The sequence below is a fragment of the Neopsephotus bourkii genome, unplaced genomic scaffold (genome assembly GCF_033783945.1).
Source record: "Neopsephotus bourkii isolate Nb327-2 ecotype Australia unplaced genomic scaffold, CSIRO-AGI_Nbou_v1 NB_1376, whole genome shotgun sequence".
NCBI lineage: Eukaryota > Metazoa > Chordata > Aves > Psittaciformes > Psittacidae > Neopsephotus > Neopsephotus bourkii.
In genome coordinates, this window is record NW_026901855.1 from 3,362,444 (window position 1) to 3,375,783 (window position 13,340).

Below are 13,340 nucleotides of genomic sequence, written 5' to 3' on the forward strand. Positions count from 1 at the left end.
TGCAGGGGACCAGGAGCTTTGCCCACATCCTGGTGAGCAGCAGGTGGCACTGGGGCAGCAGTCATGAGATCAGGGACAGGATCAGTTTGACTTGAGCTAAAAGTGTTGTACCAGCTTGCGCCCAGGAGTGAGAAAACAGAAAGGCGGGATGTGAGGAGAACCCAGCAGGTGAGACTTCACAGCAAAACCCTCCACCTCTCCTCTTCCATCTTCTTCCAGCTTCTCCTCCTGATCTTCTCCTGCCTTCGGAAAGCAGCTTGGGACTATGGGCGCCTGGCTCTGCTGATGGACAATGATAGGTGAGGAGGATGCAAGGCCACCACTGGTGATGTCTCTAGCCTTTCCAAGAGGGCTGGCACTGCAGGGTGGCCAATGGAGAAGCTCAGCAGGTGTTTCTATCCCTCCTTCCCACTGGGAATTGCCTGGCTGCTGTTGCCCAAGGAGGTACAGGCACTGTTTTCTGCAGGGAGAGGGAAAGCCTAGGCCAGCTTTGATTCCCTCTTGCAGGCATTGTCTGGTGACTGTGCTCTCGATGCCAGAGAGGGCACTGTCATGGGCAGGACAGACCCAAGAGCTGCTTTCGAGTGGGGACTGAGCTGCTGCCTCTCCCGCTGCTGCTCTCTCGGGATAAGCAGGGGTGGCCAGCCCGAGAGGCAGACCCAGTGCAGTAATACTGCTCCTCATGTCATAGGGCAGCTTGCCTGGCCCAGTCTTCAGGGTACGTGCAGAATTTCACCGAAAACAGTGATAATCTGGTGCAAGCAGAGCCCAGACCGATTTCCAGGCGCGTTGGGCTGCCCACAGCTGTCTGCCAGAGCACAGCTTGCCCCAGGCAGCAAAGCAGCTTTGCACAGGCGGGTGGTGTCTGCAACGCTGGGCAGCCCACAGGAGAAAACTCTGTAAAAGGCCTTTTCCTGCCTTCTCCTCTCTCCAGCTCTCTTTGGCCTCAGGCTCTGTAGCTGGGTCTGTCAATAGACAGACATGTTTCCATCCACCAGGGAGGTGAAAGGGGCAATCAAGACTTAAAATGCAAACTCAGATTACATTCCTTGTTACTGTAACACCATTTTGGAGGGCTGAAACTCGTGGAAGAGAAAAAATATGGTTCAGTAGCCACTTGTCCTTGACCTAAGTCATAGTCTTCATGGGCCACCCCATTGCGGGCCAGGGCCACAGAGAAGGTGCAGGGAATTGTCAGCATAGAGGCAGCAGGATGCAGCACCCACCCCAAGCCCAGTGGTGGTTGCTGGTACAGCCCCAGTGCAGGGTGCAGGGAGAGGGAAGGCGTTTCCTCAGCTGCTCCCTAGAAGTCTGTCCAAGAGCACTCATCCTCTCCTGTCTGCTGCTTCTTTCCTGCCTCACCTCTGTCCCCTTCTCCTCACTGCAGTCTGACATCACTTTTCTATGGAGAGCAGAGTGAGAAGGAAAAGTCCCCATCAGAGAGCAGCCCCCTGGACACCGACAACAAAGACATGGTAAGTGTTGGTGGCCGTGGCAATGGGAGCCCTGGCTGGGCTTGTCCCTGCCCAGCCCCCCCTGCTCTTCACCAGAAACCAGCTCAGAAGTTAAATGGGAGAAATTAAACACTCCAGCACAGGGTTTCCTGGTTAACACCTGTTAGCAGCAGTTTCTTTGCCCTGGCTTGTTTTGAGGCATCTACCTTGAACTGCAGCTAGGAGGGGATGCTCCTGCCGAGGCAAGCATCTGCTGGCTGCAGGGACCTAGTCAGATGCATGGCCAGAGCCTCTTTGTATGCCTGCAGGAACCTTTCTGGTCCAAACAGGTCAGAGTCCCCTGGATCACACCTCCACCTCTGCTAGTATCATCTTTTTAAGTCATCCTTTTTTTCTCTCTGCCACACCGTGCATGAACCAGGTTTTGCTGGAAACAGGCACAGACACATTTTGCTGTCTGTCTCTTTCTCTTTATTTTTTGGCAGCAGAAACTCAGAAATCAGTCACTATGTGTGACTATGAGAAGAATTACATGACTTACTAAAGAAAACTAGGCAGGAAAGGTAAAGAAGCAAAATCCTTGCAGGTGGCAGGAGTCCTGTTTAAAGGCTCTGTACTGGATACTCTGGGCAAATAAATATCGCTCATCAAACACTAAGGGAGAAAGACCACAGGGAAAGCCAGAACAGCTGAAGAGCAGATTGAGGGAGATTATTAGAAGCAGGAAGACATCCTTTTAAGAGCCAAGCTGTTCCCAAATGAGAAAAACCTAAATTTTGCCAGGTCAGATTTGAAATGCACTGAGGGATGAGAAGAACAGATTTGAGGAGAAATCTGTAGAGTGCATAAAAGCAAGTACTGGATTTTTTCTCATGAATGAAGAACAGGAAACCTGCCAGAGGGTTTGTAGGGCTGATTGATAGATGTTGAAGATAGAAAACGTTTGCTGGAGAAGGTGAGAATGTGGCGGAAAAGATTAGTAAATGTTTGGTCCCTGTATCCAGTGAGGAGGAGCTTGAACAAATTCCTGCCTGGGAGCCCTTCTCTGTGGGGAAGCACCAAAGCTACCCTCCAGCAGCAGGACTGGAGGACAAAGTTGCAGTAAAAGCAGCCTGACAAATTCTCACTACCATCACAAATTCCTGGTATCGGGCACAGGACTTCTCACTCCCCCTGAGACAGATAGCCAAGGGACTGACCGCAGTGTCCATCCTCTCTCCTGCACATGGGGATCCTAGAGAGATGGGAACCAGCTCATAAATGCTGGTTTTCAGGAAGGTTTCTGGAAATTCAAGAAATTACATTCCAGGAAAGTTGGGGTCTGCATGGACAGCCTCCAATACATGGTTCTGCAGAGCACAGCCCCAGAGTGGTGTGCAGGAGGGGAGTCAGTCTGGTTGTGCTGAGGGGGTGTTGGTTCCCCGTGGAGCTGTTGGGGGCACAGGGATGTCTGCACCTCCAAAGCCTCCAGCTGCAGTTAAGCAAACTAAGCTGAGCTGTGGGGTAGGAGGGAAGGTCGTGGCATGAGTAAAGGCAGGGGATGGAGAGGAGGAAGAAGCTGCCAGCTCTCACAGAGCAGGGTAAGAGAATTCTGCAGCAGGCTGCCTGGGGTCCCTCCTGTCCAAGGCCAGCATAAACCCTCCAGAACAGGGTGAAGAGGAGGTGCCAGATGGTTGTGTGTTATTCTGTACAGCCATAACTGCAAGGATAAGCCTCACTTGCATGAACTCTGCAACTTGCGTGAACTCCGGTGTAGGTAGAACGTAAAATAAGGCACAGGGGAGAAAACCCCTACTATCAGACATGCAATGACAGAGAATAGGCTATTTATTACACAAGATCTTGGTGCTCCTGTATCACTCTACAGCCGTGTGTCAGCTCAGCGCTCAGTAAGGGCCAAAAAAGCGCATTGCACGTCAGGAACTGCCAGGGAGGGGGGCAGAGGAGGATGTTTCTGGAAGCCAGGAGCCTGTGTTGCACTGGTGCCCCGTGTTTCCTGTGCCTCTCAAGGCAGCTGCCTTTGCTACCGCTGCAGATGAGCGACTGGGCTGAGCATCCCGGAGTTGGGGGCTGAGCCCCAGCGCCGCACCACCTCTGCATGTGTCCCCAGCATGTGTCAAGCCCTGGATCCTCACCAGTGACATTTTGGGATGGTCACCCCTGACTCATCCTCACTCTTTTTCCTTCCAGGGATTCTGCTCCTGGCTCCTTTCTATCTACCAGATGAAGTAAGTGTGTGTCCCTTGCATCACAGCCATGCCCCCACCACTAGTTGCCTGTGGGGAGCTAATGCCCAGAGGTGTTGGCCCACTACCTGCAGCTGCTGGGACCAGCAGCAGAGCAGAGCCCTCTTAAAACATCCTCTCCAGAGAGAGAGCAGAGAACTCACCTCTGTATTTCCTCCTGGCCCCTGGATCTTATCCCAGAGAAAAGGGCTTCGACCTCTTCTGGCAGGAGCTGGTCCTGTCATGGGGTGACAGCCCAAGGGCTGCTTGTGTCCCTCATCCACTCTGTGCCCAAATACCATGTGACACAGGCAGGATGCTATCGGTTGATGTGGGTTATGTGAGGCTGGAGCAGCCAGGGTCCTCAGGGTGGGAGGTGATGGGTAGGCACCACCAGTGCTCACCCCCATCTGCCTCTCCCCCAGGGACGAGGAGATTCAGAGCAAGTGTGGGATCGATGCCACCACCTACCTGTCCTTCCAGCGGCACCTCCTGGTCCTGCTGATGCTGGTCTGCGTGCTCTCTGTGGCTGTCATCCTGCCTGTCAACTTCTCAGGGGACCTCCTGGGTAGGTGCTTCCCCAGCTTCGGCATGGCTCAGGGCTGTGGTGCAGGCTCCCTAGCCTCAGGGTGAGCCCCGTGCTGCTGGGACAGAGGACAAAAGAGCCTCTCCATCAGGAGCCCCCATGTGAGCAGGAACGCACCATCAGCTGTCAGACAGAGGAATGTAAAAGGCAGGGAGCTCCAGGGCAGCAGGGGTTTGGTGGAGACCTTGGGAGGTGGAAAAGGAGGGAGCAAAGACCAGAGCCATTAACCATGCGAGCATGGGCATGCATGCCACACTGTTCCCTTAACATCCTGCTTCTCCTCTTCCCCTGCAGGACACAATCCCACCCACTTCGGCCGGACAACCATCGCCAACATCCCGACGCAGTACGTGGCTCCCATCTCCAGGGAGGGCTGTGGGTGCTGCCACTATGGTGGGCACTGCTCAGAGCACTGAGGCACAGTGCTGGTCACAGCCCCATGCCAGGGACAGAGACAGGTCCATGTGAGCAGCATGCTGCTTGCAGTAGCCTCCCTGTCTTTCTGCACCACATATGAACACAGTTCTGGTGGCCAGCATGCTGGCACTGCTAACTGCACCCTGCTGCCAGCAGAAATGCTCCTAGGGGTGCAGGACGGCCTCAGCTCTATAGTATTTCAGCCAACACCCTGACACTGCCCCTCTTGTCCTCAGGGTGAGGGTTCAGCAGCCAGCTCAGGGAGGTCCCACTGGGTGGCTGGGGTGGTCAAACATGAGACTCCGACTACCAGACTGGTCTGAATGCCACATGCCTGCCACAGTGCTCACTGATCTCCTCTTCCCCTCCTCCAGGGACCGTCTCCTGTGGCTGCACAGCATCTTTGCCCTCATCTATTTCATCCTCACAATCCTCTGCATGGCCCACCACTCTGTGCATCTTGAATACAGAGAGAATGAGAAGGTGAGCAACCGTCCCTCCTCCAGCTCTGCCTCGTTCAGTGCTAAGGGACAACTTTATGGGCTTTGTGGAAAGGATAGTCCCAGTCGGTAGGGAGAGCTTTAGAAAGTCTGGGCCGACAGGCAAAGAGATGGCTGATTTTCTTCAGCTTCTGGAGAAAACCTGGCCACCTGGTGGCAGGTATTTTTCCTTCTGCCTTGTCTCTTGAGATTGAAGTTCTGCTGTGTTTCTCTGGGAGGTGGCAGTGTCCAGCAATGTCCCCAGCTTCTGGGATGAGCACAGAATCACAGTATCATAGAATGGTTAGGTTTGGAAAGCACTCCAAGATCCTCTAGTTCCAACCCGCTGAGCACTGAAGAGGTCTGTGCTGACCTCCAGCGTGGCAGTTGGTGCCCCGGCTCACTTCTGCCTTCCCAGTGGCTGGGCGAGCAGGGTAGCAGTGAGATGCCCCACAGATCCCTTGCCCACCTGTCCCCTCTGCCCCCATTCCCCAGGTCGCCCGGACGCTGATGGTTACCCACATCCCCAAGGAGATCACGGACCCTTCCCTTATCATCAAGCATTTCCAGTGAGTAGTGGTGCACCCTTCTGGGTGGCTGGCAGGCAGGTGGCAAAGGCTGTCCCCGTCCCTAGCCCCTGCCTCTTTATGCGACTGTGTCTCTGTGCCCACAGTGAGGCTTATCCCAGCTGCACCGTCACCAATGTCCAGTTCTGCTTTGATGTGCGCAAGCTGATGAAGCTGGATGCAGAGAGGTGAGTGCTAGCAGGTCCCCATTGCCTCTGCAGGTGGGGGTGCTGCTCCTGCCCACCATGTTGAGGAGTGCAGTCTGCCTCCCTGTCTGCCACTTCCCAAATGACCCTTTCCCCTGTTGACTTCCTGGTAGGCGCAAGGCAATGAAGGGACGGCTTTACTTCACCACCAAGGCACAGAAAGAGGGGAAGATCATGATCAAAACCCACCCATGTGCCCGCATCTTCTGCTGCCACTTCTGTGGCTTTGAGCAGGTAGGAGGGTGTGAGCAGGGCTGTGGGCAGGCACAGGCAGGCTGCCACCACAGGCAAGACAGAGCATGCAGCCTGCCTGTGCCTCAGCCCAGCGAGTGCAGCAGAGGCCTGGCTGCTCCCACAGGTGGATGCTGAGCAGTACTATGGGGAGCTGGAGGAGAAGCTCACAGATGAGTTCAATGCTGAGCGCAACCGCATCACACTCAAGCGCCTTGACATGGCATTTGTCACCTTCCAGGACGAGCGGATGACGGCTGTGTGAGTACCCCTTGTGCGATGGCATGGGGATGTCCCTCTGCCCAGTGGCCACTGCTGCTGGGGGATCTGGGTCACCTTGCCCACTTACCCAGCCAAAGCCAGGCAGTGGGTCTGTCTCCTGGATGTCTCTCCCATCTGCAGAGATGGCTGCTCTTTTGGGGCTGGAGGAAGAGTCTTAGAAGAAGGGTCAGGGGTAGCCCTTTGTCTGGGCCTGACCCCTGGCTCCCTCCTCCTGCAGGATTTTGAAGGACTACAGCCACACTCGCTGCCGCAAGCACCCCCAGCAGTCCTCTGTCACCACCGTGGTCAAGTCACATCACTGGGGCATTTGCTATGCCCCTGCACCCAGCGATATCATCTGGTGAACCCCTGTGGTCGGATGGAGGGAGGGAAGGAGGGAGGGGGAGAGCAGTCGGGGGGAACTTGTGCCTGTACCTATAGGGAGCCCACATAGCTGTAGAGAAGCTGTTCCCATGTCTGTAGGGCACTTCCCCAGGATGGCAGGGGCTGATAGTCCCTCCTGTGATGACAGCAGAAGTCAGCAGGGGTGGCTGGGGTGATTACCTAACAGAGACCAGGGCTTGGTCAGGCAAGGTGTGGGGTGATTGCCAGGCTCTGGTTTCTCCAGCTTCACTTCAAAGCCTCCCGGTGGTACAGATTCCCCCTGTGGCCATTCTCTAGTCCTGGGGGCTCTGCAGATATCAGCACAGCAGCGCAGGATGGGTGAGCTCGGAGCAGTGGCTACCAGGATGGCTGGTGCAGGTAGTGGGAGGCAGAGGCTCAGGGAGCTGAGCTGAGATGCTCAGGATGCATGGCTTTTCCTCCACACCATGTCCTAGTCACGCTTTCCTCTCACAGGGAGAATTTATCAGTCCGTGGCACATCCTGGTGGGTGCGATTCATCCTCCTTAATATCTGCCTCTTCGTCCTTCTCTTCTTCCTCACCACGCCAGCCATCATTGTCAACACTATGGACATGTTCAATGTCACACACCCTGTGGAAAGCCTCAAGGTAGTACCTGGGGCCCCATGCCAGCTTTCCCAAAAGGTCTCCATTTCCATGCTTGTCCGTGATGGGGAGAGGGCATCTATGATGGCCCAAGAAAATGAGCTATCACTGGGATGAGCGGTGGTGAGGGGCAAGGCGTGACCATGCCCCTGCTTGCCGTCCACCCTCTTCTTGTGTTTCCAGTAGCAGAGCCCTGGGCATCTGTGCAAATTTGAGCTTTCTTAGTGGTGTCCATTGAAGAGGGCCGGTTGGTGTCCGTGTGAGAGGATAGGGGTGGGAAGAGCTCCAGGAGGTGTTAGGAGCTGCCAGCAGCACATCTCCTTCCTGCTCGTTGACCTCTGAGCTGCTGGACAGGCACTGGGGCTCAGAGCATGCCCATGGTGCCTTTGGCTGGCCTCAGCCTCTTATCTCCTGAAGCAAGTGTCCCTGATCAGAGAGGGGATGCCCCAGCCTGCCCCCTGCACACACCATGCTGTGCCAGGAGGCCTGGACAGCTGTCTCCAACACAACTGAGCTCTGGCAGGCTACTGAAGGGATATCCGGCACCTCTCCTCCTGCAGAACCCCATCATCACCCAGTTCTTCCCCACACTGCTGCTCTGGGCCTTCTCTGTCTTCTTGCCCTTCCTCGTCTACTACTCGGCATTCTTTGAGTCACACTGGACAAGGTAACAGGGCTGGCTCCCCCAGGGCTGCAGTAGATGCTCCCCACCAGCTGCTCTGCCACGGAGAAATGCAATGTTTTTGTCTTGCCTCCCCTCTCTGCAGGTCAAGTGAAAATCAGCTCACCATGCACAAGTGCTTCTTCTTCTTGGTGTTCATGGTCATCATCCTGCCCTCGCTGGGGCTGAGCAGGTACGGAGCACCCTCTGCACTGCTCTCCCTGCTCCCTGGCATGGACAGAAAGATTCCCTGCAGAGGAGGAGGGAAGGGGACGGCTGACCCTCGGGTGCTGGTGGAGCCCTGCTTGGGGTCAGCCCTACAGCAGACCCTGAAAGGATGAGGTCAGGTGTCTGCATAGCCCCAGCTATGGCACTCCTGACCATCCAGGAGGCAAGCACCCATGCTGTGGTGGTCGTGTGAGGCAGAAGGGGCTGTTCTGGCAGTGTAGGGTCCAAGGGGTCTCACCTACCAAGGGCAGGGCAAAGCACACACCCCCTGGGTGCCCCCCATGTCACTCTGCAGCTCCCCCTCTCTCTGAGCTGCTTCTCTTCTCCCTGCTCCAGCCTGGACCTTTTTTTCCGCTGGCTCTTCGACACCCACTTTCTGGACCAGGCTGATGTCAAGTTCCAGTGAGTAGCCAGGAGCTCCCAACCTCCTGGAGCACCTAGCAACCCAGCCCAGAGCGGCTCTCCTGGTGGCCTGCCCGCTCTCACCCTCTGCGCCCCTGGGGCAGGTGCGTGTTCCTCCCGGACAACGGCGCTTTCTTTGTCAACTACGTGGTCACCTCCAGCCTGATCGGGACAGCCATGGAGCTGCTGCGCATCCCAGGCCTCCTTGTCTACACCGCCCGCCTCTGCTTCGCCAAGTCTGAGCCCGAGCGGCTCCACATCAAGCGGGTACGTGGCCTTGCTCACCTCTGAGCCTGCACAACCCCAGGCACAGCAGGGACGCGCTAACTGGAAACTCAGGCTGCCTGGGTCCTATGAGGAGGCTTGTGGGGACTTCTGGCCTCACAGAGGCTAGCAGGGGAAGGCAATCTTGTTGGCTGGGATGCAAAGGCAATTGCAGCCTTTGCAGCAGCAGAGGCAGTAATGATGCTGTTGGTTGTGCCCCAGAGCCAAGCCTATCAGTTCCAGTTTGGACTGGAGTATGCCTGGACCTGCTGCATCTTCTCCGTTGTCATGACCTACAGCATCACCTGCCCCATCATTGTCCCCTTTGGTGAGTACGATCCATGGCCACTGGTCCTGCTGCCCCTGGCTGTGCAAACAGCCTGTCTCAGCCACCAGCAGTGGTGTGGGAGCACAAGCTTCCTGTATGGTACAGGAAGGCACCCTTGGGCATCATCCTCTGGGCCTGCTTTGCTGTCCCTGCGACCTTCCTGTCCACATTATCCTCCCCTCAAAGGCCCCTCTTCCTCCTGCCAGGGTTGCTCTACATGCTGCTCAAGCACATGGTTGATCGGTACAACATCTACTATGTGTACATCCCCACCAAGCTGAACCAGCGCCTCCACGTCGCCGCCATCAGCCAGGTCGTGGTGGCCCCCATCCTCTGCATGTTCTGGCTGCTCTTCTTCTCCGTCCTGCGCCTTGGTAGGGAGACTGGGACTGCCTCTGCCACTGCTGAGGGTCACATCTGATGCTTGGGCAAATGAGCCACTGGTGTCACCCCTGAGTTAGGCTTGACATGGAGGGTGGGAAGGGGGAAGATGTGATGGAGACCTGGCAGATGAGGGGAGTGTCAGATAGAGTTCTGGGAAGTGGGTTGAGAGCTTGTAACACCCAAAGCAAGCACCAGCGTGGGTCTCAGCTGGATGTGCAGCAGGTCCTTGGAGGTTCATGTGCTTCCTAGTGTCTCTGTGCTCTAGGTCCTACCCGCCCTGTCACCCTCTTCACCTTTGTGGTCCTCCTCTGCTGCATTGTCTTCTCCTTCTTTGGTCTCTGCCTGAAGAAGCTGCAGCCACGGAAACCCTCCAGCTACCAGGTGAGCACAGGCAGCCACCCATCCTGTTCCCTCACTCCTGCATCCCCTCCCTGCCTCCCTGGGCTGCGTTTGCCTTGGGGAGCCTGAGGAGGTGCCTTGTTGCCCCTCTGACTTCATCTGGGGACCCCCAGACCATCATTTTTTTCCTCCTGACCTCCCTCTCCCCAGCTGTCTGACCAGTCTGAGGGCGCCTTCAATGATGTGGAGCGGAGCAGCGTTTCCTCCACCCCCAACTCCAATGTAAGTATCCCTCCCCAGCCCCACCACAGTCACACCCTTTGCTCCTTGGGTCCTGACTCCCCACTGCCCCCTGGGGCAGCTCTTTGTGGCCACGGTCCTGCAGGAGCCTGAGCTGAGCCTGACACCAGCGGCCTCCCCGGCACACCAGTCCTACGGCACCATGGGGAACCACCTGGAGCCAGCAGAGGATGGGGAGGACGAGGCACTGCAGAGCTTCGAGACAGAGCTGGAGACAGTGGAGGGCGAGTACAGGAGTGGCCCTGTGATGGAGAGCCAGGCCCGCTACCAATGAGCATCCCCACTGGCGGGGCGAGGACCAGCCGTACCCAGAGCAGAGGAGAAGAGCGGAAGACGTGCCGGGGGCAGGAAGGCAGGGGCCTTCCCATCACTGGTGGGGTCCACCTCAGTGATGGGGTGGGGGGACAACAGGGCTGATGTGAGGGGGAGACCCCATTGTATGGGAGGTGGTGGGAAGCTCTGACAGTCCCTCCAGCTGCCTGGACTGGCTCAGTCCCTGCCCCTTGCTCCCCTGTCCCCACCTGCCTCTTTCAGCCCATCGTGGAGAAGATGTGGTGCAGTGGTATGGGGAGAAGTTGTTTCTGAGACGCTGTGCTTTTGGGGGCAGGAAGGAGGCCCTGGGCCCTCCATGAGAAGGAAGCAGCCCAGACAGCTGAGATGAATGTGCCTGCTACCACTCTATTCTGAAGGTCCCCGGTGGCAGGGGACAGCCACCCCTAACCCTTGCTTCACACCCTGCCTACCTGTTGCTCATGGTGGCCACCCGGCTGCCTCCCATGGTGCCGGCTGTGCAGGCGTCTGGCCACCCCTGCTGCTGCCCCCATGGCTTTGTCCATTAAAGCAGGGACTGCCGAGAACCCGTGTGCTTTGGTGTAGGAGATGAGTGCCCTGGGCTGTTCCCGCACTGGCTCTGCCCCAAGGCAGGCATCAAAACACAAGTCAAGCTCTTCCCTGGCCCCCCCACCGCATCCCTTCAGCCTGCTGCACCATGCCTGTGCTCTTGGGTCTTTGGGGAGGAATGGGAGGTCAAGGGTGTTTAATGGCTGTGAGGGCAGCTCCTCATCATCTCACTCACCCTGGCAGCATCCCTGTTGTGCTCATGCTCTCCCTGGGGCTGGCCACAGGATCCAGTGTGGCTCTGTCCTATTGCAACAGAAATGGGGGGGGAGGAAGGGGGCTGGAAGGATCCTGGCCTCTGGGTTCTGGTCCACTGCATCCTTGCCTTTGCCCACAAGCCACAGCCATGGGATTCCCCAGCAGCCACACCACCTCTGGAGTGAGTCCTGCACTGATTGTTGTAAATGTGCCAGCTTCTGCCCAGGCATCCTGGAGTGTTCCAGCTCATCCACAGCAGCTGGGGAGACCCCTGGGGACAACGGCAGATCCTTGCCCTGCTTGGCCCCTTTCCCACCAGGCTAGCCCACCATTACTGGTGCCGCTGAGAGTAGGGGGCATGGTGTGCCAGCCCAGCGGGGTTAAAGGCAGGTCAGCAGCAAGCTCTGGGTCACAGTTGGACTCAACTGGGCCCTGGGGCATTCCTGTGGGGCTGATGGGTCTCGGCTCAGCCAGCTGGCAGCCCCATGGGCCCCATCCCTCACTCCTGCATGCCAGGGCAGTGGCTATGACGTGGTAGTCACCAAGGGGGTGCCTCAGGGGACTCTAGAGCTCAGCCCCTCCCTCCCAACCCCAAAGAGCACCCTGTGGTCTCATGGCTCCCTGCCCAGGTGCCCCTGTAGGGGCTGCCTGCAACTGAGCCGCTGCCCTCACTGCCTGCTCTGGGAGATGCAGGGTGCTGGTGATTTCTCTCTGGATCAGAGCAAGTGCCTGTGAGTGGCACTGCACCCTTGGGAGCTCGGGCTGCTGCTCTGACTGCCCTTGGCTGCCCCACTGTAGGAATGTGCCAGAGGTCTGGACCTTCTTGTGATTTATTGCTATGACCGTGCCTTGAATAAAATGACTTCACCCAGTGGCTTGCCTGGCATTGTCACACCCCGGGCACCCTGTCCAGTGCCAGTAGATGGGGACCATGGCCACTGCACGCTGCAAAAGTACCCTGGACCCTTTTCCCACCTGTGAGCTGCTTTTGAGCTGTCCTTGGGACGTCCTGCAGATGCTTCAGTGTCAAGGACACCTCTTGTCACCTGCAGGCACTTGGCTGACCTCCATGGTCCCCAGAGATGCAAACCCTAGTGAATGGGCAGAAGCAGCAAGATCTGGGGAGTACCCTCCTTGTCCCCTTGGAAAGGCTGGCTCAGCCCTTGGCACCATCACAGACATGGGGCAGGTATGTGCCACCACTCCACAGGCAGGGCTGGCTCAGGACACCACCAGAGAGGTACACACTGCCTGGAGGGAGCTGGCCTGGAACTACTGCGGGATAACAGCAAGGAGCAGGAGGATCAATCCCATCTAGGAATGGAGCAGATGTTTCCAAAGCTGAACTGCCCACCAGCACATCCTGGGGAAGGGGGTGGACACCATTTTGGGACCCTTTCTCTAGGTTTTGAGCAGACAGCACCCCTCCTCTTCTCCTCCCTCCCAAAACACATTCTTTGTACCCAGATCCTTACTTGAATGCTTTGCCTCTGGTTTCAGCAGGTCCCTCCAGCTGGCTCCTCCACAGCTCCTCTGCGGTGAGCCCTGCCCAGCCAGCCTGCCTCATGGCTTCACTTCAGGTGAAAGACTGGGACATTCAAAACCCCACTCCCCTATTCACACACCCCCAAAGAAACACACACACCCCCCGGTTAATAATTAGGGGTAACAGGGCAGCATGCGGGGCCTTGCTGGTGCCTGGGAGCTCAGGCAGGAGCACTGCCTGTGAGCAATGGCTCTAATTGCCCCCTGGCTCGCACCCGTCCTAGCTCTCGCACCAGGGAAGCTCCTCACAGCCTAACAAGGTTGTGTATGCCCCATCATACCCCAGACCTCGGAAACCTGCTCACCTGAGTACAGCCTGTGCACACAGAAGTCCCTCACAGCCAGGGCAGGCAATCGCAT

At 57.1% G+C, this 13,340-nt stretch overlaps 1 protein-coding gene across 1 annotated transcript in view; it reads left to right on the forward strand.

Annotated features, from left to right (window-relative positions):
* The window catches only part of TMEM63C (transmembrane protein 63C), a 33,282-nt gene extending 22,182 nt beyond the window's left edge, over positions 1-11,100 (forward strand). The window contains exons 4-24 of the mRNA XM_061367512.1: positions 220-299; positions 1,388-1,475; positions 3,645-3,682; positions 4,105-4,247; positions 4,560-4,611; positions 5,057-5,165; positions 5,657-5,730; positions 5,835-5,915; positions 6,047-6,167; positions 6,292-6,425; positions 6,664-6,786; positions 7,284-7,437; positions 7,995-8,101; positions 8,202-8,288; positions 8,660-8,725; positions 8,830-8,992; positions 9,212-9,317; positions 9,524-9,691; positions 9,967-10,082; positions 10,251-10,322; positions 10,402-11,100. Of these exons, the coding sequence (XP_061223496.1) occupies positions 220-299; positions 1,388-1,475; positions 3,645-3,682; positions 4,105-4,247; positions 4,560-4,611; positions 5,057-5,165; positions 5,657-5,730; positions 5,835-5,915; positions 6,047-6,167; positions 6,292-6,425; positions 6,664-6,786; positions 7,284-7,437; positions 7,995-8,101; positions 8,202-8,288; positions 8,660-8,725; positions 8,830-8,992; positions 9,212-9,317; positions 9,524-9,691; positions 9,967-10,082; positions 10,251-10,322; positions 10,402-10,614 (2,295 nt within the window). The 3' untranslated portion in view covers positions 10,615-11,100. The remainder of the gene's footprint in view (positions 1-219; positions 300-1,387; positions 1,476-3,644; positions 3,683-4,104; positions 4,248-4,559; positions 4,612-5,056; positions 5,166-5,656; positions 5,731-5,834; positions 5,916-6,046; positions 6,168-6,291; positions 6,426-6,663; positions 6,787-7,283; positions 7,438-7,994; positions 8,102-8,201; positions 8,289-8,659; positions 8,726-8,829; positions 8,993-9,211; positions 9,318-9,523; positions 9,692-9,966; positions 10,083-10,250; positions 10,323-10,401) is intronic.
* The last annotated feature ends 2,240 nt before the right edge of the window (positions 11,101-13,340 follow it).